Genomic DNA, 22866 nt, shown 5'->3' with positions numbered 1-22866 from the left:
CTGCAGCGTGCCCAAACAGCAGTTTGTGCCCACATATATGGCATCGCCATACCCGGGAGAACCCGCTTAAAGCTTTATGAGGCATTTGTCTTCAGGGGCACAAACTGGGCACGACATATTATGCACTAAAATGGCATATCAGGTGGGAAATTGCAATATTCACACCATCCGCTGTGCATTAACCCCTTTGAGCACTATGACTTAATAGCACGTCATGGTGCGGGGGTGATGTATGGAGCGGGTTCACGTGCTGAGCCCGCTCGATACTCTGCGGTTGTCGGCTGTGTATTACAGCTGACACCCGGGACTAACGGACAGGAACAGCGATCGCTCTGTTACAGGAGTCTGTAAAAATAACAATATACTGCAATACATTAGTATTGCTGCATATTGTACCCGCGATCCAATGATCGCTGGTACAAGTCCCCTAAGGGGACTAATAAAATGTGTAGAAGAATTAAAGTTATTAGTAGTGAGAAAGGAAAAAAAAGTTTTAAAAAAAAAACCTTTTCCCATTTTTCTTCAAAAATATCAAAACATAAACAGAATTGTTATCGCTACGTCTGTAAAAGGCCGAACTATTCCAATATACCATTATTTAACTCGCACGGTGAACACCGTAAAAAACTTAAATAATTGAAATTGCCAAAATCGCTGTAGTTTTCGTTTTTACCGCACGGCAAAAGCTGGAAAAACGAAAACCCCCAAAAAATGGAATCAGATTTTTTTCCTATATTACTATATTTTCCTATTTTATTTTTTTTCAGTTTCCCAGCACTTTTTATGGCACTTTAAATGGTATCAATAGAAACTACAATTCCTCCCGCAAGAAATAAGCCCTCACATCACTCTACTGACGGAAAAAGAAAAACGTTATGGCTCTTGGAAGTCGGGTAGTGAAAAACTAAAATAAGAAAGCAAAAAATGGATCAGTCCTGAAAGGGTTACTTCATTTCTAATGAAAAAAAAATGTATGACCCCATGTGGGGTATTTCCGTACTCGGGAGAAATTGCTTTATAAAAATTGGTTGTTTATTTCTCCTTTTATCCCTTGTGAAAATGAGAAAATTCAACATTTTAGTGGATAAAAATTGTGATATTAATTTTCTCCGCCTAATTCTAGAAAAATTCTGCAAAAGACCCGTGGAGTCTAAATGCTCACTATACCCCTAGAAAAATTCCTTGAGGGGTGTTTCCAAAATGGGGTAACTTGGGGGGCTTTCACTGTTTTGGTCCCTCCAGGGCGTTGCAAAGGTGGCATGGCAACGAAAAACAATCCAGCAAAATCCGTGCTCCAAAATCCAAATGGCGCTACTTCTCTTCTGAGCGCTGCCATGAGTCCAATCAGCAGTTTATTGCCACATATGGGGTATTTCCGTAATCAGGAGAAAATGCTTTACAAATGTTGTGGTTCCTTTATTCCTTGTAAAAATTTTAAATTTTTATGCTTTTTCAGAAAAAAGTTGATTTTCATTTTCACTGCCTAATTCCACAAAAAACCTGTGTGGTCAAAATGCTAACTATACCCCTAGATAAATTCCTTGAGGGGTGTAGTTTCCAAAATGGGGTCACTTTTGGGGGATTTCCCCTGTTTTGGTCTCTCCAGGGCGTTGCAAATGCGACATGGCACCGAAAACCAATCCAGCAAAATCCGTGCTCCAAAATCCAAATGGCGCTCCTTCCCTTCTGAGCCCTCCTGTGGGTCCAATCAGCAGTTTATTACCACATATGGGATATTGCCGTAATCGGGAGACATTGCTTTACAAATGTTGGGGTGCATTTTCTTTATTATTTCTTGTAAATATTAAAAATTTCTATGATTTTCATTTTTACAGACTAATTCTAATAAATTTAGCGAAAAACCTGTGCGGTCAAAATGCTAACGCCTAGATAAATTCCTTGAGGGGTGTAGTTTCCAAAATGGGGTAACTTTTGGGGCGTTTCCACTGTTTTGGCACCACAAGACCTCTTCAAATCTGACATGGTGCCTAAAATATATTCTAAAAAAAAGGAGGCCCAAAATCCACTGGGTGCTCCTTTGCTTCGGAGGCCGGTGCTTCAGTCCATTATCACACTAGGGCCACATGTGGGATATTTCTAAAAACTGCAGAATCTAGGCAATAAATATTGAGTTGCATTTCTCTGGCTTCTGTGTTACAAATTTTTTTTTTATTAGAATTGAATTTCGGCAAAAAAAATAAAATTTTTTAATTTCACCTCTACTTTGCTTTAATTCCTGTGAAACACCTAAACGGTTAAAACACTTTGTGAATGCTGATTCGAATACCTTGAGGGGTGCAGTTTTCAAAATGGGGTGACTTCTGGGTATTTTCTAATATATAAGGCCCTCAAAGCCACCTCAGAGCTGAACTGGTCCCTGAAAAAATAGCCTTTTGAAATTTTTTTTAAAATATGAGAAATTGCTGCTAAAGTTTTAAGCCTTGTAACGTCCTAGAAAAATAAAAGGACATTCAAAAAACGATGCAAACAAAGTAGACATATGGGAAATATAAACTAGTCACTATTTTGTGTGGTATTACTATCTGTCTTACAAGCAGATACATTTGAATTTAGAAAAAATGCTAATTTTTGCAAATTTTCTCTAAATTTTGGTGTTTTTCACAAATAAATATTGAATTTATCGACCAAATTATTTCACTAACAAAGTACAATATGTCACGAGAAAACAATCTCAGAATCGCTTAGATAGGTAAAAGCATTCCGGAGTTATTACCACATAAAGTGACACATGTCAGATTTGAAAAAATGGGCCTGGTCCTGAAGGCCAAACCAGGCTGGGTACTGAAGGGGTTAATGAATACAGGTGCTAAAATCTTGGCTATGGTTCTGTCAACAAGATTAAGATAAATAGTGGGGATCTAATCCAGAGTGATCAGGCTGGTTTTATGATGGGTAGATCTACAATGGATAACCTAGCCAGACTATACCGGAATATTCAGCTGATGCCAGACAATCCGTGGGAAAGCGTAATATTGTCGCTGGATCCAGCCATGGCCTTTTATTCTATGGAGTGGGATTTTATGTGGAATGTGTTGAGGTATATGGTAATCGGTCCAAAATTCCTAAAGTGGATAAAATTGTTACCGTATATGTCGGCGTATAAGACGACTGGGCGTATAAGACGACCCCCAACTTTTACCCTTAAAATATAGAATTTAAGATATACTCACCATTTCGTGCAGGAGCGCTTCACTATGGCCATCGGCGGCAGGACCCAGGACTCTCTGTCTCTTTGAACTCGCGCATGCGCAGATAGGCTGCTTCATCGCGCGAGATCTGAGAGGCAGGGAATGAGAGGAAAGGGCGGGCCAGAGCATCTTACAGAGATGTTCCCTGGCGGCTAATACCGGCTTCCCTCAGATCCGTGGCGGATTCCGTGCATCCCGGGAGCCTGTGTACCGGACTGCAGGCTCACAAGGTAACACACAACCTGTGTGTAGACAATATGTAGACTAGGGATGTCACGATACCAGAATTTGGACTTCGATACCGATACTTCGTTTAGTATTGCGATTTCGATACCAATTTCGATACTTTTGCCAACAGTAATAAAAAAAAAATTCTTCCGTTTTCTGATGTGAGGCGCGACGTGTGATGAATTTTGAACGCGCCTCACATTAATAGTAATTAATCCCATCATGTTTCTCAGTCATATTGGGTTAATGTGCGAGGTACATGATGGGGTTAATTACTATTAATGTGAGGAACATGGAGGGTAAATTCATCGCACCTCATGCCTCACATTAATAAGTGAATGAAAGCCGTGTTTATTTCATTTTTTTATTTTAATGTTTATTGTAAAAAAGGTGAAGGTGTATTTTTTTTAAAATTTAACAATACTTTGTTTTTACTTTATTTTTAAACTTTAATGTACTGACATATATCAGATATGTGCCAGTACATTAACCTGTGGACGGATAATACACAGGCAGTTGTTAGGACATACTTGGGTATGTCCTAACAACATGAAATATGGTAAGACAGCCCTGGGGTCCGTCAATAGACCCTGGGCTGTCTGCCCATATATGGTATGGCCCTCGATCGCGTCACAGGAATTCCCTGTGACGCGATCCAGGGGCATCCCCCCTTCTCACTTTCCCCTGAATGCTGCAGTCAGCTGTGATCGCAGCATTCAGGGGAATAACGGCGGAGATGAGAGGTTTCTCTGATCTCCGCCGTTATAGCGCGGGGCTGCGGCTGTGTAATACAGCCATTGCCCCGCTCCTGACAGGAAGTGCGCGCGCGGTCAGCATGAGGTGATGCGGCCGGCGCTGCACTAATGAGCGGCAGTTCAGGCACTGAAGACAGAACATGGGGGTGTTTTGTAGCGCGCCCGCCATGTTCTGTCTCCAGTGCCGCCGCTCATTAGTGCAGCGCTGGCCGCATTGCATCATCCTGACCCCGCGAACTTATCATGACTCAGGAGCGGGGCTGTGGCTGAATTACACAGCCGCAGCCGCGCTCCCATACATTCATGTGTCACTATACTGAGCCGTGCGGCTGCAACGTGCATCCCTAATGTAGACAATATCCTTCATATAAGACGACCCCACACTTTTGACATTTTTTTAAGGGTGTAAAAAGTCGTCTTGTACGCCGATATATACGGTATATACTGGAACAATTGCAAGGATGTCTATAAGTGGGACGATATCGGATCCATTTTAAGGTTGATAGAGGAACTAGACAGGGCTGTCCCCTATCCCCTTTGCTCTTTGACCTAGTAATTGAGCCATAGGCAAGTTATATAAGAAAAAGCCCAGAAATAGTGGGTTATAGGTATGGAAGGGAGGAAGAGAAAATAGCATTGTTCACAGACATTGTTTTTGGGTACACCCGATTCTATTGGGATTATCTTTAACCTATTGGATGAATTCGATAGAATTTCAATTGTTTGTATTAACTGGGGAAAATCTTCTATCTTACCGATTGATGAAAAGGCGCATATTCCGGGAGGGCAGTTAAAAAGAATAGAAAAAAAGATTACTTTAAATATCTGGGGATTAACGTCTCTAGTGATATAAAGGAGTATGAAAAGTTAAATGTAGCCCCACTCTTGACATATATGAGAGAAGGTTCAGATATGGCAAAAACTGGATATATGGTTGGCTGCAAAGGTGGCGCAGATTAGAATGATCTTATTACCAGAAATGTTATAAGTTTAGTCCGATTTGGTTGGCAGAAGCGATATTCAAGACTTTTGATAGTTGATTTGGAGGGGCAAACGTCCTAGAATAAAACTTGAACAGCTGAAACCAGTTGATGGGGGTGGTTTGGCAATTCCAGCAATGAGACTATTTTTTCACTACGCAAGTTAATAAGATTCTTAATATAAAAACTGATTATGTTTGGGTTATAGGATATAGATTCCCAATCTGGCAGAATTATACCATGCTTGAAATTCTGGAATGGAGAGAAGATACAGGATTGAGTTTCCCTCTTTGTATATGTATACTATGGTATGGAAAGTGGTAGCTAAGAGTCTGGAAGCGAATGGTTACTATAGTGGCACGTCTATATGGGGGAATACAAATATAGGAGATGATTATTTTACTAATGAGTATACATTTTGGAAGCCGAAGGGGATATATAAATTAGGACAGATCCTTAAAGAAGGACCAAAAGTTCCCTGAGCTACTAGGGAATATGGATTTGAGGAGAAAGATAGATTAAGGTTCTTACATCTCAGACATGCGCATGGTCATAATTGGAGGGAAATGACCGAGGACTTGGAGGAGAACCCATTTGTAACCTTGATGTTGGGAATAGAGGAATGTGGTAGGAAAAGGAGACACTCAAAGATATATAAAGTAATGAGTGATCAAGTCAAACTATTCTAATCCCTGCTCGGGTGAGATGGATACAGGATATGGGGAGATAGAGTTCCAATGGAGGAGAATACTTGGAAATATTCCTAAACTATCTCATGGACCCCCGCTTAGGGTCACACAACTCTTCATTGTTAATCGGGCACATTATTCTCCATATAGGTTGGCTAAAATATTTAAAGATCGGAAAGCAACTGTATTAAATGTGCAGGGGAAGAGGCAGACTTAATCCATATGTTGTGGTCATGTCCTCAAAGCGATTCTGGGAGGATATCCTTAAAGGGAATGTGTTGCCAGCAAAACATGTTTTGTTTTTTTTAGTTAAACAATTAGTGTGTAGGTGATTAAACATTGTTCTAATTTTTTATTTTTTTTTCACGAGTCAGGAAATATTATAAATTGGATTCAATTTATAATATTTCCCAGCACTGGTCACTAGATGGAGCCATTCCCAAAATTGCAGCATTGCATGTGGTAAAGCAACCACATTGCTTTATGCTGCAAAATTGGGTAAAAATCCCTCGCTCTAGTGAGCTCTCAGAATCCCCCCCCCCCCTCCTTTATCCTGGCTAGTGCCGGGAGAAACGAGGGGTTTGAACGGTCTAACCTCCTACACTGTGTCGCCATTTTTTGAGCTAACACACAGTGTAGAAGGTTAACATACAGTAGTAAAACACACTGAAACACGAACATACATCGAAATCACTTACCTGCTCCAGTCGCCGCCGGTCCATCCGATCCGTCTGCTGCCGCTGCTCCATGTGCACAAGTCCGGGAGCCGCGACCGGAAGTAGTAATCTTACTGTCCGGCCGCGACTTCCGGTCCACAGGAAAATGGCGCCGGACGGCGCGCATTTCAAATTTAACTGTGTGGGAGCGGCGCATGCGCCGTTCCCACACAGCGGCGTACACGATAGTGGATGGAACGGGCCCCGTTCGCAGTCCCTATGGGACTGGAGCTGCCGTATTCCATGTCTGTATGTGTCGTTAATCGACACATACAGAAATGGAAAAAAAAATGGCAGCCCCCATAGGGAAGAAAAAGTGTAAAAATAAAAAAAAGTAACACACAAACACACAAATAAATCCAAACGTTTTTAATAAAGCACTAACATCTTTAACATATTAAAAAAAAATTTGGGGTGACACTGTTCCTTTAAAGAGACTCTGTCACCAGATTATAAGTGCCCTATCTCCTGTATAATCTGATCGGCGCTGTAATGTAGATAACCGCAGTGGTTTTTATTTTGAAAAACGATCATGTTTGAGCAAGTTATGAGCTAGTTTAGATTTATGCTAATGCATTTCTCAATGCACAACTGGGCGTGTTTTTACTTTTTACCAACTGGGCGTTGTACAGAGGAATGTATGACGCTGACCAATCAGTGACCAATCAGCGTCATACACTTCTCATTGTGCACCTATTTAAAAAAATATATATGTTTCCCCCCCTAGAGCAAAATAAACAAACAGAATTGGTATCACCGCGTCCGTAAAAGTTTGAACTATTACAATATATCATTATTTAACCCGCACGGTGAACACCGTAAAAAAAATAAATTGTAAACCCCAGAATCTCTTTTTTTTTGGTCACCTAATCTCCCACAAAAAATGAAATAAAAAGTGATCAAACCGTCGCATTTACACCAAAATAGTATTATTAAAAACTACAGCTTATCCCGCAAAAAATAAGCCCATACCACTTAATCGACGGAAAAATAAAAAAGTTATGGCTCTTGGAATTTGGCGACACAAAATAAATTTTATTTTTTACACTTAGGTTTTTACTTGTAGTAAAATATAGAAAAAACAATATATACTTGGTATCGGCATAATCGTATTGACCCACAGAATAAAGTTAACATGTTATTTTAATTGCACGGTGAACAAAAAACATGGAGGAATTTCTGTTTTTTTTTTATTTTATACCCCACAAATATATATTTTTTCCTGTTTCCTAGTACATTATATGGCACAATAAAGGGTGCTACGAAAAACTACAACTCGTCCCGCAAAAATCAAGCCCTCATAGTACTATATAGACGGAAAAATAAAGACGTTATGGCTTTTGGAAGGTGGGGAGGAAAAAATGAAAATCTGAAAAAGGGCTGCGGCGGGCAGGGGTTAGGGGGTGATAATTTAGAGAGAAAAGAAAGTCTAGATAAATGGGGGGACAATTTAAGGGTGGGTTTAGAGGTCTGAAGGGATCCTTATTATGGGGAAAGGGTGTATTTGGTTCGGTGACTAGTCCCATTCCCATATCCCCCATATAGATTCAAAATGTATAGGAAGGAAACTAATGATTCCTTCTGTAAATGGATGTACTACATGTTGTCTTGTATTGCATGCTTAGGCCTCATGCACACGACCGTATTTTTGTCCACCCGTAAATACGGGTCCTTGGTCACACTTATTCGACCTGTATTGCACCAGTATTTATGGACCCGTGCCCGTAAATACTGGTCCGGTGTCGCCCGTATTCCACCCGTATTTACGGGCACGCTTTTGGCTGCAAAATTAAATCGGCAGCCCCTTCTCTCTATCAGTGCAGGATAGAGAGAAGGGACAGCCCTTTCCGTAATAAAAGTAAAAGAAATTCATACTTACCTGGCCGTTGCCTTGGTGACGCGTCCCTCTCGACATCCAGCCTACCTCCCTGGATGACGCGCAGTCCACGTGACTGCTGCAGCCAGTGATTGGCCTGTGATTGGCTGCAGCAGTCACATGGGCTGTAACGTCATTTACAGGTTGATCTATATTGTGATCGGTAGCCGCTGTCCCTGGTGCTGAAAGAGTTACTGCCGATCGTTGAACTCTTTCAGCATCCTGGACAGTGACTATACACTGACGTCGCCTAGCAACGCTCCCGTAATTACGGGTGCACACACGTAGTCACTCGTAATTACAGGAGCCCCATAGACTTCTATGGGCCTGCCCGTGCCGTAATTACGGCCTGAAATAGGACATGTTCTATATTGTTCAACGGCCCGGGCACCTTCCAGTAAGCATACGGGGAGGTACCCGTGGCCAATAGAAGTCTATGGGCCCGTAGTTACGGGCCGTGAATACGGGCGTTTTTACGTTCGTGTGCATGGGGCCTTACCGATCTGTATTTTAAGCAATATTATGATAATCAAGGAAAAAACGGCTCCCTGCAACTGTGGGGGCACATATATCTGCAGTTTACTTTTACCATTCATTTCTGGGTTTAGTGTTCCTTTAAACTGTAGCAAAAGGCAAGTCTGAACCCAGCGTTGGGGAGCACTGCATCGAAATACTGTATCCAAAAACCGCTGTTTTACCACAATTTGGTGCATTGTTTTGATGTGGTTGCGTGTGTTTTTTTTTTGTTTTTTTTTTTAACCGCAATCACATCGAAAAACACATCAAGTCACTGTAAAATGTGTGCGGTTTTACGATGCGTTTCTAACTGAACTATGAAAATTGTTGAACTTTACTTTGGGCTAAACGGTGGCAGCATTTCTTTGCGCTTTTCAATGGGAAATACTTAGAGCAATTGCCCTGAACATTTTTACTGAGATTTGGAGTGGTGACAAGGATTTCTGGATCGTTCTTTACAAAGGCAATGGTTCTCTACACAAATTCCCTTTTCAGTCCTTAACCCCTTCCTGTTGTCTTATCTGCATCCCCATCCCCCAATTCCCTCCATTCCCAGCTTTCTCCCTCCACCACCACTTAACTACACCCCTTTCCAGCTGCCGGCTTCTTTATATTCAAGGAACCATCCTCTTGTTTTTGGTAAAGACAAGAGAACTTCACCCAAGTCTTCTCTCTGTAGAATCTACATTGTGAGCACCAGCTGTAGGTTTGCACATGGTGATCTACTCGGAGGACAACAACTGACTTACAATGAAGAGACACCATTTTACTCCACTCGGTGAAGTTCAGAACTGTAAACTATGGGTAACTATTGAGACCAAACCCAGGCGTGCGTTTAATACCCCTGTACTCTCTGAAAGTTTTGTGTTTTTTGCTGGTCTCTAGAGAATCCATACTACAAGTTTCTAGTGCTGCGTTTGAATTGAAATGTTTTGGGTATTTTGCTTTGTATGTGATGGGGTTTTATCTAAAACTTGCTGTTTTCATGACCTTCTCACTATTTTGGGGTGTCAGTATTGCCTTCCCTGCCGCTTGCCATAGCTTTACTCTTTGCGCTGTGAGCCTTAGGCCGGGTTTACACGAGCGTGTGCGTTTTGCGCACACAAAAAACGCTGCGTTTTGCGTGCGCAAAAGGCACTTAACAGCTCCGTGTGTCAGCCCCGTATGATGCGCGGCTGCGTGCTTTTCGCGCAGCTGCCATCATTGACCAACGTTTGAATGTTTGTAAACAGAAAAGTACGTGGTGCTTTTCTGTTTACATTCATAGTTTTACAGCTGTTGCGTGAATCACGCGCGTCCCACGCACCCATTGATTTCAATGGGTACGTGATGCGCAAACAACGCACAAATATAGGACATGTCGTGAGTTTTTCGCAGCGGACTCACGCTGCGCAAAAATCACGGACTGTCTGCATGCCCCCATAGACTTACATAGGTCCGTACGACACGCGTGAAAATCCTGCGCGTTGCACTGACGTAATACACGTTCGTGTAAACAAGCCCTTAGTCTACTATTGCTAAAGTGTGAGATTTCTGAAAAATGATGCGCCAGTTTTCTGGCCTAAAAAAAGTTCCTCGCTGGCTTAGGTTTCTGGCGCGTCTTACTCCAACGTGTTTCAGATTTGGACTGATGTATGAAACGCCGGTCTTAATCATTTGCCCCTATGTGTTTATACTTTGCACTTTACATTGGGAGCATGCACGAAAGTTGCGCAGAGGAAACCCTGTTTAGTTTTGGTGTACTTTCCCTATAAGTCATGCAACAAGTGTAGGATGTGTAAGGGTATGTTCACACGGCTTATTTTCAGCTGTTTTTCGGGCCTTAAACGCCCTGAAAAACGTCTAAAAATATGGAAGCTGAACGCCTCCAAACATCTGTCATTGATTTCAATGGGAAAAACTGCGTTTTGTTCCCACGGGGCTTCTTTTATGCAGCAGTTTGTAAAAACGGTGTGTAAAATGCCCCTTAAAAAAAAAAAAAGTGCATGTCACTTCTTGAGCCGTTTTTGGAGCAGTTTTTCATTTTACGGCCGTAAATAAACGATTGATGCTTTAAAAACGGCTGAAAACCAGAGGCTGTTTTCTCTTGAAAACACCTCCCTATTTTTTATGGTCGTTTTTCGTTTGCCGTGTGAACATACCCTAAATCTGTAAGCAGCTGATTCATTGTGGCCCATTCCTTCCCTGACTTTGAAAACTCAAATGTTGCGATCTGCTGGATTTTTTGACTACACTGTACTGCTTTTTCTCCAGCCATAAAGCAAACCTCTCTCTGCGCAACGTTTATTGAACAGAGGCCTGACTGCTTATAACTGCTGCTGTCCCACTGTCCGCATGGGTGACACAACTTCTGCTGTCGGCCACCGCATTGAAAAGTGGAGCGATTTTTGTTCGATTCTTCCCCGCTCTGTTAATGGTTGTCTTAATAGTCACAATGTTCAAATGTGTGACGCAAGTCACCTCCTTGGTGGTCAGCTTGTAGTTTGTTTGTTTTTTTTGTGTGTTCCTTTGGTAAGGGGGTGATGCTGGCAATAGAATAAATTGTAATTTAATGAGGTCCCGCAACAAGGGAAAGTAATTATATCAAACCTTAAAGGCTAAGTAAATGATATGATAGATCTATATAGATCCATGGATGCAAAGATAGATATATTTTAGAATAAAACATTGATTTATAGCACGTTTTGGATTGGGTTTTACGTTTTGAGATACAGCTTCTATGTATCCTGGATACATAGAAGCTGTACCTTGCAGTCACAGCCAAATACGTCAGGTCAGCGGGACTGACGGCTGCGGTGAGCGCTGTATCTCCAAAAGTAAACTTTTTTTTTTTCTTTTTTTATGAAAGGGCCTGTTTACATCAAGGTCCATTTCCGTTTTTGGCTTCTGTTCATCCATTCCGTGAGAGGATCAGATGAACGGAAAGGCGAACCGATGCTATAGTTTCTGTTTGCATTACCATTGATTTCAATGGTAATTCTTCTGTTGCAGTTGGTTTCTGTTTGTTTTCGTTCCGTAAAGTTTTTTGTTTTTTTTTAATGGAAACTATAGCGTAGCCATTTAAAATGCAATAAAACATTGGTTTTTCACCAAGATTTTCAGTTGTACTTTGTTAAATGAAAAATTCTATTAACCACAGCATACCTGATGTTCTGACTTTTGTGAAAGTAATGGCACATGTGAACCCTTACTGGTGAAGAGTAGTTTGATACAGAGAGATTGTAATGTCAAATGCCTATATAGGAGTACAATTTAATATCGAAATGTATTTTAAATCGTTGCGATGAGGCCATAATATGATCTTTTTATTTTTCTCTATGCAGGTATCTGAAATGAGAAGGACGTTGACACCATCCAATTCTCCCATGTCTTCTCCAAGTAAGCATGGAGATAGGTTTATTCCATCTAGAGCTGGAGCAAACTGGAGTATTAACTTTCACCGAATAAATGTGAGTAAAATAATAAAGCTATTATGTTAAAGGGAATGTGTTGCCAGCAAAACATGTATTTTTTTTTTTTTAGTTAAACAATTAGTGTATAGGTGATTAAACATTGTTCTAATTTTTTTTATTTTTTTCACGAGTCAGGAAATATTATAAATTGGATTCAATTTATAATATTTCCCAGCACTGGTCACTAGACGGAGCAATTCCCAAAATTGCAGCATTGCATGTGGTAAAGCAACCACATTGCTTTATGCTGCAAAATTGGGAAAAAATCCCTCGCTCTAGTGAGCTCTCAGAATCCCCCCCTCTTTTATCCTGGCTAGTGCCGGGAGAAACGAGGGGTTTGAACGGTCTAACCTCCTACACTGTGTGTCGCCATTTTTTGAGCTAACACACAGTGTAGAAGGTTTACATACACTAGTAAAACACACTGAAACACGAACATACATAGAAATCACTTACCTGCTCCAGTCGCCGCCGCTCCCTCCGCTCCGTCTGCTGCCGCTGCTCCATGTGCAGAAGTCCGGAAGCCGTGACCGGAAGTAGTAATCTTACTGCCTGGCCGCGACTTCCGGTCCACAGGAAAATGGCGCCGGACGGCGCGCATTTCAAATCGGACTGTGTGGGAGCGGCGCATGTGCCGTTCCCACACACACGGCGTACACCATAGTGGATGGAACGGGCCCCGTTCGCAGTCCCTATGGGACTGGAGCTGACTATTCCATGTCTGTATGTGTCGTTAATCGACACATACTGAAATGGAAAAAAATATGGCAGCCCCCATAGGGAAGACAAAGTGTAAAAATAGAAAAAAGTAACACACAAACACACAAATAAATATAAACGTTTTTAATAAAACCCTAACATAAAACTGATATAAAAAAAAAATGTTGGTGACACTGTTCCTTTAAGACCTGTCCAGAACTGCATCTAGACATTGCCGCGGAATGATAGGGCACCATGTGCACATGAATCGACAGATTTGTGAGGCTTTGTATTTTTTTATTTTTTTTATTTCTTGTTTTTTGCAGGACAACTACTTTTTATTTATGTGGCGTTTTTGGATGCAATAAAAAACAATTCCGCTGCAGTGGCGGTTAACAGTATTACAGCCTTCTATTATTGAAGTGAATGGGAAAAGACTAAGGCCTTATTCACACGGCCGTGTTCGGTATGTGATATAAGAACCGCATGTCGGCCGCATTTCCTGGACCGAACACAGTTCAGGGTGGCGGGCTCCAGGCATCATAGTTATCTATGACGCTAGGTGTGACTGCCTACCCGCGGGAATACTGTCACGTCCAGAAACATGTTTTCAGTACGGGACAGTATTCCCGCGGAGAGGCAGGGACACCTAGCTCGTACAAGCAGGTCGGCGGGAGTGTTGGGAGTAGGACCCCAAACGCTTTTAGTGTAAAAAAAAAAAAACTCCAAACGAACGGCACGTTTTTTTTCCACCTCCCGGTGATGGCAATAAATGTTTAGAAGCGGAAATCGCTTTAAGATAGGGCATGACACTTTATTTTTTCCCCCCTTGCCTCAAAAAAAGTGCTTCTGCCTCCCATTAAAATCAGTGGAGGGAGATTTGAGGCGTACTTTTGGCGCTGATTCCGAAATGGTTTGGCTTTGTGGTTAAAAACTCACACATTGATTTAAGATATATAATTTTGGGGAACTTGTTTGTTCCACATAATCTTTAACCTCTTAACGACGAGCGACGGATATATCCGTCACAAGCAGGTGCTACTTCTTGCATAGAGACTGATATATCCGTCCTCATTTCGTGGGTACTGCCAGTGTACCCAAGCGATCAGCGGCATCAGCACGGTTATTATACACAGCCAGGCTCCTGCCCCAATTGCCGGAATCAAAGCGCTCTCCGGTTCCGGCAGTTTAACCCATTAGAAGCCTAACAAAGGCCCCCAGGTCTGCCTTCAGGAAATGCCTATTTGGTCATGCCAGAGACATGGCCTAATAGATTGCCTGTCCGTTTTACACTGACCGGTAATAATGCTTTTTTATACTATGTATACCAAATCATTATATAAGCGATCAGCAGATCGACCGTTAAATAAAGTTTCTGGAAAAAAAAAGTGGTTTTATTTGGCAATTGTAAAAAAATAAATAACATACACACATATGGTATTGCTGCGATCGCAGCAACTCAAACAAGAAAGTTAATACATAAATTAAATCGCTAGGCGAACAGCATAAAAAATAAACTAGCAAAAAACGTCAAAATTACTTTTTTCCCTCACATTCCCCCCCATACAAAATAAAAGTTAATCAGTAAGTCCCATGTACCCCAAAATACTACCCATGAAAACTACCCCTTGTCCCACAAGAAACAAGCCCACATATGGCCACATTGCCGGAAAAATAAAAAAGTTACAGCTCTTGTAATGCGGCGATACAAAAACAAGTAATTTTTATTTTTTAAGGGCTTTTGTTTTGCAAACCTAGGAAAAACTAAAACCTTTAAGTATTTGGTATCCCCGTAATTGAGCCGACCCATAGAATAAAGGTAACATGTTATTTATGCCGCATAATGAACGGCGTAAATTTATAACGTGAAAAACAATGCTGGAATAGCGGTTTATTTTCAATTCTTTACTAAAATAAAGTTAATATTATATGCAGCCAAAAATGGTGCAATTGAAAAATACAAGTCGTCCAGCAAAAAACAAGCCGTTCTACAGCTATGCCAACGGAATAAAAAAAAAGTCATGACTCTTAGGCCCCATGCACACGAACGTAAAAACGGCCGTAATTACGGGCCCATAGATTTCTATTGGCCACGGGTACCTCCCCGTATACTTACGGGAAGGTGCCCGTGGCGTTGAAAAATATAGAACATGTCCTATTTCAGGCCGTAATTACGGCACGGGCAGGCCCATAGACGTCTATGGGGCTCCCGTAATTACGGGTGACTACTTGTGTGCACCCGTAATTACGGGAGCGTTGCTAGGCGATGTCAGGGGATAGTCACTGTCCACTATGCTGAAAGAGTTAACTGATCGGCAGTAACTGTTTCAGCACCAGGGACAGTGACTACCGATCACAATATAGATCAACCTGTAAAAAAAGACGTTCATACTTACCCAGAACTCCCTGCTTCTTCCTCCAGTCCGGCCTACTGAGATGATGTTACAGCCCATGTGACCGCTGCAGCCAATCACAGGCTGCAGCGGTCACATAGACTGCCGCGTCATCCAGGGAGGTCGGACTGCATGTCGAAAGAGGGACGCGTCACCAAGGCAACGGCCAGGTAAGTATGAATTTCTTTTACTGCGGAAAGGGCTGCCCCTTCTCTCTATCCTGCACTGATAGAGAGAAGGGGCTGCCGATTAGTGCAGTGCAATTTTGCAGTGAAAACGTGCCCGTAAATACGGGTGGAATACTGGTGACACCGGTCCCGTATTTACGGGCACAGGTCTGTAAATACTGGTACAATACGGGTCGAATACGTGTGACCAAGGACCTGTATTTACGGGTGGACAAAAATACGTTCGTGTGCATGAGACCTGAGAATGTGACGGTAAAAAAACAAAAACATAATCCTTTGACATTAAGGCGCAAAAGGGCCTGGTCATTACAGGGTTAAAACGACGTATGTCATATTTTTTTTTTTTTTTTTTTTCTTTTCAGGAAAATGAGAAATCTCCTAGTCAAAACAGAAAAGCCAAAGATGCCACATCTGATAGTGGAAAAGGTAAGAAATTACATACAATTTTTTTTATTTTTATTTTTTTAATAATCAAACTTATAAGGGGTGTTTTGATTGACAGCTCCTCACCTTCCCCCAGCACACAAAATCCCGCGCTTGTGCATTGATGTCATCTTCAGGTGTGTGCGCACAAAGGGACACCGGATTATTACGATAAAAGGCGCAAAATGTTTGCAGACCGTTATTTACAGTCAGAGGAGGAGTTTGGGAGCGGGGATAATGGCAATGAACTTGTAATAGCAGTGGCCGGTGAGGGAGAAGTAAAGGTCAATATGTGAAATGCTGGTGACAGGTTCCCTTTAAGTATGAAAACATGAGGAAGGAACAGAACAGCAGCCGAGCTTCAGATGAGACGGGGAGTGTTTGTCTGTCAGACTCCATTAGACAACGCAGCTAAACTGCAGTCACTGACCATAACTGCTCTTAGACTGGGTTCACACCGTGCGTTTTTAGTAAAGCGGTTTTGGTTTTTTTCCGTTTTGGTAGACAAACTCCCATGTCTCTCAATGGGGATTCATCAACTAAAAAAATGCATGCTTAAAATGTACAGTGTGAACCCAGTCTAATGGAGCAGAACTGAAAGACGTCCATAACTGAGGAAGATAAATAGCAGGTGATCGTAACCAATGGGGTATTTACTTAAAATAAACTGCTTTGTCTAGATCATTACAGTATGGCAAATAAATAATTTTTAGCTATTTACCTTTTAAAGGCTATGTATGTAAACCTTTTGGAGGGCACTTTTTTTTTTTTTATAATGTTAGTCCGTGTAATTGGTGCAACTTTGTAAATAGTTTTTATTAAAAATTGTTGAGCTACAACTGCTTTGTTTTCCCTATACAGAACAGCTGTATCTAGCTCTGAATCTTTTACCCGACTGACGGATTATAGAGAATACAAAGCAGCTGTACCTTAGATGCCGCAGTCGCTATTGACCGCTCCATCTAAAGGGTTAAACTGCCAGAATCGGCGTACGCTTTTTGATTTTGGCAGGAGCCTGGCTGTGTATAACAGCCGTGCTCCTGCCACTGATCTTGTGGGTGCAGTGGCAGTACCCACGAGATACGAGCGATGGATATATCCGTCCCGAAGCAGATCTAGCAGTTAAGGGGTTAAGCTGGTTAGTAATATATATTTTTTTCCATTCTAACTGGAGGTACGCTTTAAAGGGATTCTTTAGACAAACTTTACTTTCCACCTCCAGAGCTAGAGACTCTTTGGCCTCATGCACACGACCGTAGCCATGTGCACGGCCATTGAAATGAATGGGGCCGCAATTCACCAGCAGACTTGCGGGTGAATTGCGGCCGCAAAAATACGTTCGTGTGCATGGGGCCTTTGTTACAGCTCTCCACTCTGGCCAAGAGAAAAGGGATCCTGAACGTGGTATTCCCTTTATGAACTCAAAGTTTATTAATCCGGAAATCGGCTTTAAGGGCCAGTTCACACAGTCTTTTGACGCAGAAACCGGGTCGGAAAACGAGCCAAAAAAACGGCCAAAAATGCCTCTCATTGATTTCAATGGGAGGCGGAGGTGAAAAAAGGGACATTCCCTTTCTTCTGGCATTTACGCTTCTGACCTCCATGTCAATGGGAGGCAGAAGAAGCATATTTCGCAGCGTTTTTTGCCCGCGGCGCTCATTTTCGCGGCGTGCAGGCAGAGCAAAATTTGCCTCAAAATTCCAAACGGAATTATAAGGCAGTTTTTCTGCCTACAATAAACACCATGTGAACCCAGCCTTAAAAAAATAATTTTATAAATATTTATTTGCAAATAGTTTTATACATGACATCATTATTTAGATTGGATTTGCAATTGTGGTTTTTATTTTTAGTTGCACCTCATGTTTCTTTGTGTTTTTTTTACTTTTTACAGATGGCTTAGCATACTCTGCTTTGCTGAAGAACGAACTGTTGGGTGCTGGAATTGAAAAAGTTCAGGACCCCCAAACTGAAGACCGCCGCCTTCAACCATCCACACCTGAAAAGAAGAGTCTTTTCACGGTAAACCTAATCATATCATATACGGACATCTCCATTATTCCCTTGGATTTTGCTTTAGTCCGTTTTTTATGCTGTGAAACGAAGTAGTGCCAGAGCATCGAGTGAAAATGGGGAAAGAAATAAGCGAGAATCCGGTGTTGTAGCTATTCAAACAAATATAAAACTATTATATAGCATTTATTGGGAAGCCTTTAATTCTTTTTTTTTTTTTTTTTTTTTTTTTTATATTCAGTATTCCTTAAGCTCAAAGCGATCAAGCCCTGATGATGGAAATGAAGTGTCTCCATATTCTTTGTCACCTGTCAGTAACAAAAGGTAAGCATGTCATTTATTGTTTCAGAAGTTCTTAGATAGTTTGACAGTATCATTACATTATTTTTTTGAACTTTTTTATTTTTTTTTGTTTTTGTTTTCCCCCCTTTACTCCACAGTCAGAAACTTTTGCGCTCGCCGCGAAAACCTACACGGAAGATTTCCAAAATTCCATTTAAGGTACTTGATGCTCCAGAACTGCAAGATGATTTCTACCTCAATCTCGTGGACTGGTCATCTCTGAATGTACTGAGTGTGGGATTGGGGACCTGTGTATATCTATGGAGTGCATGTACAAGCCAAGTAAGTAAGAAGAGCCGTGTGTGTACTGTAACTACATGTAACTTGTATGGATAAAAAACAAACCACATAATACTCTTCTCTCATCTTGGCCTGTCCCATATTATGTCCCATAATAGTTTCTAGATAAAATAGAGGCTGTTAAGAGAAAATTCCTGAAATTAGGGATGTGCACGCGAGGCAGATTAGTTGTGGATTTTCCATAACTGATTTCATTGCGGAAGATCAGTAGCCCGTTACTGCAGCAGCAAAGTGGATGAGATTTGAACAAATCTCTGCCACTCGCTGCAGAAAAAAATCAGCTGAGAAAACATGCATCAATTGATCTGCGGTGCGGATTTTTAATCCGCGGCATATCCACTTGTTCCTTGTAATCATAGCACTTTTGTTGCAGATCTTCCCCGTTAAATTCATTGGGAGGTAAAAATTGGAAAAAATAAAAATAGCAAATGTTTTCCCTGTTTAAATTGAATAAAAAAAAATAAGTTCATACTTACCTACCTGACATTGCCATAGCGACTGTAACTTGTTTCCCGTTTCATCCCATGTGACTGCTACAGCTAACCACAGGCTGTAGCAGTCACATGGGCTGCAGCGTCATCACAGAAGCCCGGGCTACACGGAGACCAGATGTTTGGGGGGCAGGGATGTCGCTATGGCAATGCCAGTGAGGTAAGTATTGTTTTATTCTGTTTTTTTTTTTTTTTTTTTTTCCGGATGGAAATCTGCACCAATCTGGAATTCCTTCCGGGTTCTAGGTTTCGATAAGCTGCATGCTTTTCTGCAGCGTATCCGACCTGTGTGAACATGTGACTTTACAATTGGCAGGTGTCCTTGACGACACTGCTATATTTTCTACTAAAGCGAAATGAAAGCATAATCTCCATTTTCCAAGATTTTTTTTTTTTTAATTTAATTTTTAGCTACAGGCTAGAAGTTGATGAAATGACCGTTTAAAGTGTCACTATAAAAGGGGCAGTTCGTAGTCTCTTACCAAGGAGCAAATCTTAAATGACATGAGACACATCTCAGTGATGTAGTAGTGTAATGTTCCCTCAGATTTTGTTCTTAACCGGTTAAGGACTAGGCTGTTTTACAGCTAAATGACCAGAGCAAATTTCACAATTTTGCTATGCGCTTCTTTACATGACTATAACTCAGCAGGTGAATAAAGTTCATCTTTGAATTTTACACTCTTTTTAAAGGACAGATAGGGCTTTGTTTTAGTGGCATTTGTCAGTATATATCATTTTTTTTTTTTTCACTAAAGTGGGCAAAATTGGAAAAAAATGCAAGAATTTAACAATTGCGTCGGTTTATGCTAGCATTTTTCACACACGGTATGAACCACGGCCAAAATTAATCTCCTTTCACATTCTTCCACTTCTCCCGTGCATGGGGATACCAAATATGTGAGCCTTATTCACTGTGCGGGCATGTGCCAGGGCTTGGCATAAAAGGAGGCTTTTTGGCCTTTTCGGTCCAGGAATTTTGCATTTGATTTTATAGCCGCATACTGTTTTCTGGGGGGCCTAATGCTGCTGAAACATTAGAAACACCCCATAAATGACTTCATTCACACAAGTAGACCCCACAAGGTTTCCTTCAAGGGGTTTATCATATTTTTAGCAAGTCCAGTTATCTTCTGAAAGTTTCTTGAATAAGATGGAACAAAATAAAATCAGCACTTTTTTAGCAAATGCGTCAGTTTAGGCTAGTATTTTTCACACACGGTATAGACCACGGACAAAATTCATCTCCTTTCACGTTCTTCCACTTCTCCCGTGCATGGGGATACCAAATATGTGTGCCTTATTCACTGTGCGGGCATGTGCCAGGGCTTGGCATAAAAGGAGGCTTTTTGGCCTTTTCGGTCCAGGAATTTTGCATTTGATTTTAGAGCCGCATACTGTTTTCTGGGGGGTGTAATGCTGCTGAAACATTAGAATCACCCCATAAATGACTTCATTCGCACAAGTAGACCCCACAAGGTTTCCTTCAAGGGGTTTATCATATTTTTAGCAAGTCCAGTTTTCTTCTGAAAGTTTCTTGAATAAGATGGAACAAAATAAAATCAGCACTTTTTTAGCAAATGCGTCAGTTTAGGCTAGTATTTTTCACACACGGTATAGACCACGGCCAAAATTCATCTCCTTTCACGTTCTTCCACTTCTCCCGTGCATGGGGATACCAAATATGTGTGCCTTATTCAATGGGGGGGCATGTGCCAGGGCTTGGCATAAAAGGAGGCTTTTTGGTCCAGGAATTTTGCATTTGATTTTATAGCCGCATACTGTTTTCTGGGGGGCGTAATGCTGCTGAAACATTAGAATCACCCCATAAATGACTTAATTCACACAAGTAGACCCCACAAGGTTTCCTTCAAGGGGTTTATCATATTTTTAGACCAGTTTTCTTCTGAAAGTTTCTTGAATAAGATGGAACAAAATAAAATTACCTTTTTTTTTTAACAATTGCGCCAGTTTATGCTAGCTTTTTCACACACAAAATGGACCACGGACAAAATTCATCGCATTTCACATTCTTCCACTTCTCCCGTGCATGGGGATACCAAATATGTGTGCTTTATTCACGGGCATGTGCCAGGGCTTGGCATAAAAGGAGGCTTTTTGGCCTTTTCGGTCCAGGAATTCTGCACTTGATTTTATAGCAGCATACTGTTTTCTGGGGGGCCTAATGCTGCTGAAACATTAGAAACACCCCATAAATGACTTCATTCACACAAGTAGACCCCACAAGGTTTCCTTCAAGGGGTTTATCATATTTTTAGACAGTCCCGTTTTCTTCTGAAAGTTTCTTGAATAAGATGGATCAAAATAAAATTAGCAATTTTTTAGCAAATGCGTCAGTTTATACCAGCATTTTTCACACACGGTATAGACCACGGTCAAAATTAATCTCCGTTCACATTCTGCCACTTCTCCCGTGCATGGGAATACCAAATATGTGGCCTTATTTATCACATAGAGATGTAGGAGGGCGGACGATAGAAGAAGATTATTTCACAAATCGCTTTTTTTCAAAGCTGGTTTTACAAAACTCAGAGTTTCTATAACACTTCCAAAATATCTGCTCTTGAAGCAGAAATCCCAAAATATTCATCTAGCGGTATAATGGGAATTTATTTTTTGGGGTTTTCTAAAATAAGAAATTTCAGGTTAATGCAAATGGAGCTCTCCAGCAGATGAACTTTAGAAAACATCAAACATGACATCCACCCCCCACCCATTCCCTCCCTCACCCTTGGAGTAAAATCAGGGGAAAAATAAAAACGTAATGTAGGGCAAATATATTTTCAACAAATTAACTAAAATCTAATAATTCAGAACAGTGTGGTATTTTTTAAAACATGGCTCAATGCACAGGCCTGGTTGCGAGGGACATGAGGGACAGAAATATCGGGAATCTTTGCGGTGCCCGTCTTTTCTGCAGACGCGGCACTTTTTCTGGGGGTTGCTTCTGGTTGCTGTTGGGGGAATCCGACTGACGAAGTGTCTTTCAGTCAGTCGCGTGACATCCTCAGACTGGGGGCATTCTCGGGTGTCCTGAACATCAAAAATGAGGCCTTCAATAATTTTCTCCTGGAAATCCAGGTATGTGTCTCTGCCTCTGTTTTTTTTATAGAGCACAAATGAGTTGTGGATTGCCACCTGTAACAAATAAATGGCCACCTTTTTGTACCAGGTTTTAGTTTTGCGTTTTACTAAATAGGGCTGTAAAACCTGGTCGCTTAAATCCACCCCCCCCATGTACTTGTTATATTCGGACACACTCACTGGTTTGTGCTTGTCCGATGTTGCCCCCCTTTCCCTCACTGCCACTGTTCCTGCGGTATGAATCGTGCTTGGCACATACACATCTTTGCGATCCCTGAACTTGACCGCCAGCAATTCCTCAGATGCATAAGCACAGGAGTCCCCCTTTACCATGCGCTTCCCCACTAATTGCTGTGGAAAACCAATTCTGTTTTTGCGCATGGTACCACATGCCCCAGTCCTTGCAGCATGCAAATGCCTAAACAGGGGCACACTGGAATAAAAATTATCACAGTACAGGTGGTACCCTTTGTGAAGCAGAGGCTGCATTA

At 41.4% G+C, this 22866-nt stretch overlaps 1 protein-coding gene across 4 annotated transcripts in view; it reads left to right on the top strand.

Moving 5' to 3' along the window:
• FZR1 (fizzy and cell division cycle 20 related 1) overlaps positions 1-22866 on the top strand; it is a 59549-nt gene that overhangs the window by 18681 nt on the left and 18002 nt on the right. For 3 of the 4 annotated variants that reach the window (XM_075862765.1, XM_075862747.1, XM_075862757.1), the window contains 5 exons: positions 12293-12418; positions 16064-16127; positions 18019-18146; positions 18379-18461; positions 18578-18761. In XM_075862765.1, coding sequence (XP_075718880.1) covers positions 12302-12418; positions 16064-16127; positions 18019-18146; positions 18379-18461; positions 18578-18761 — 576 coding nt within the window. In that variant the 5' untranslated portion in view covers positions 12293-12301. The remainder of the gene's footprint in view (positions 1-12292; positions 12419-16063; positions 16128-18018; positions 18147-18378; positions 18462-18577; positions 18762-22866) is intronic. The other variant, XM_075862775.1, reaches the window with a different exon arrangement.

Source organism: Rhinoderma darwinii, chromosome 1 (assembly GCF_050947455.1).
Source record: "Rhinoderma darwinii isolate aRhiDar2 chromosome 1, aRhiDar2.hap1, whole genome shotgun sequence".
In the NCBI taxonomy this organism is placed as follows: domain Eukaryota; kingdom Metazoa; phylum Chordata; class Amphibia; order Anura; family Rhinodermatidae; genus Rhinoderma; species Rhinoderma darwinii.
The sequence above is the reverse complement of the archived record's forward strand: the minus strand, read 5'-3'. Positions and strand labels throughout refer to the sequence as shown.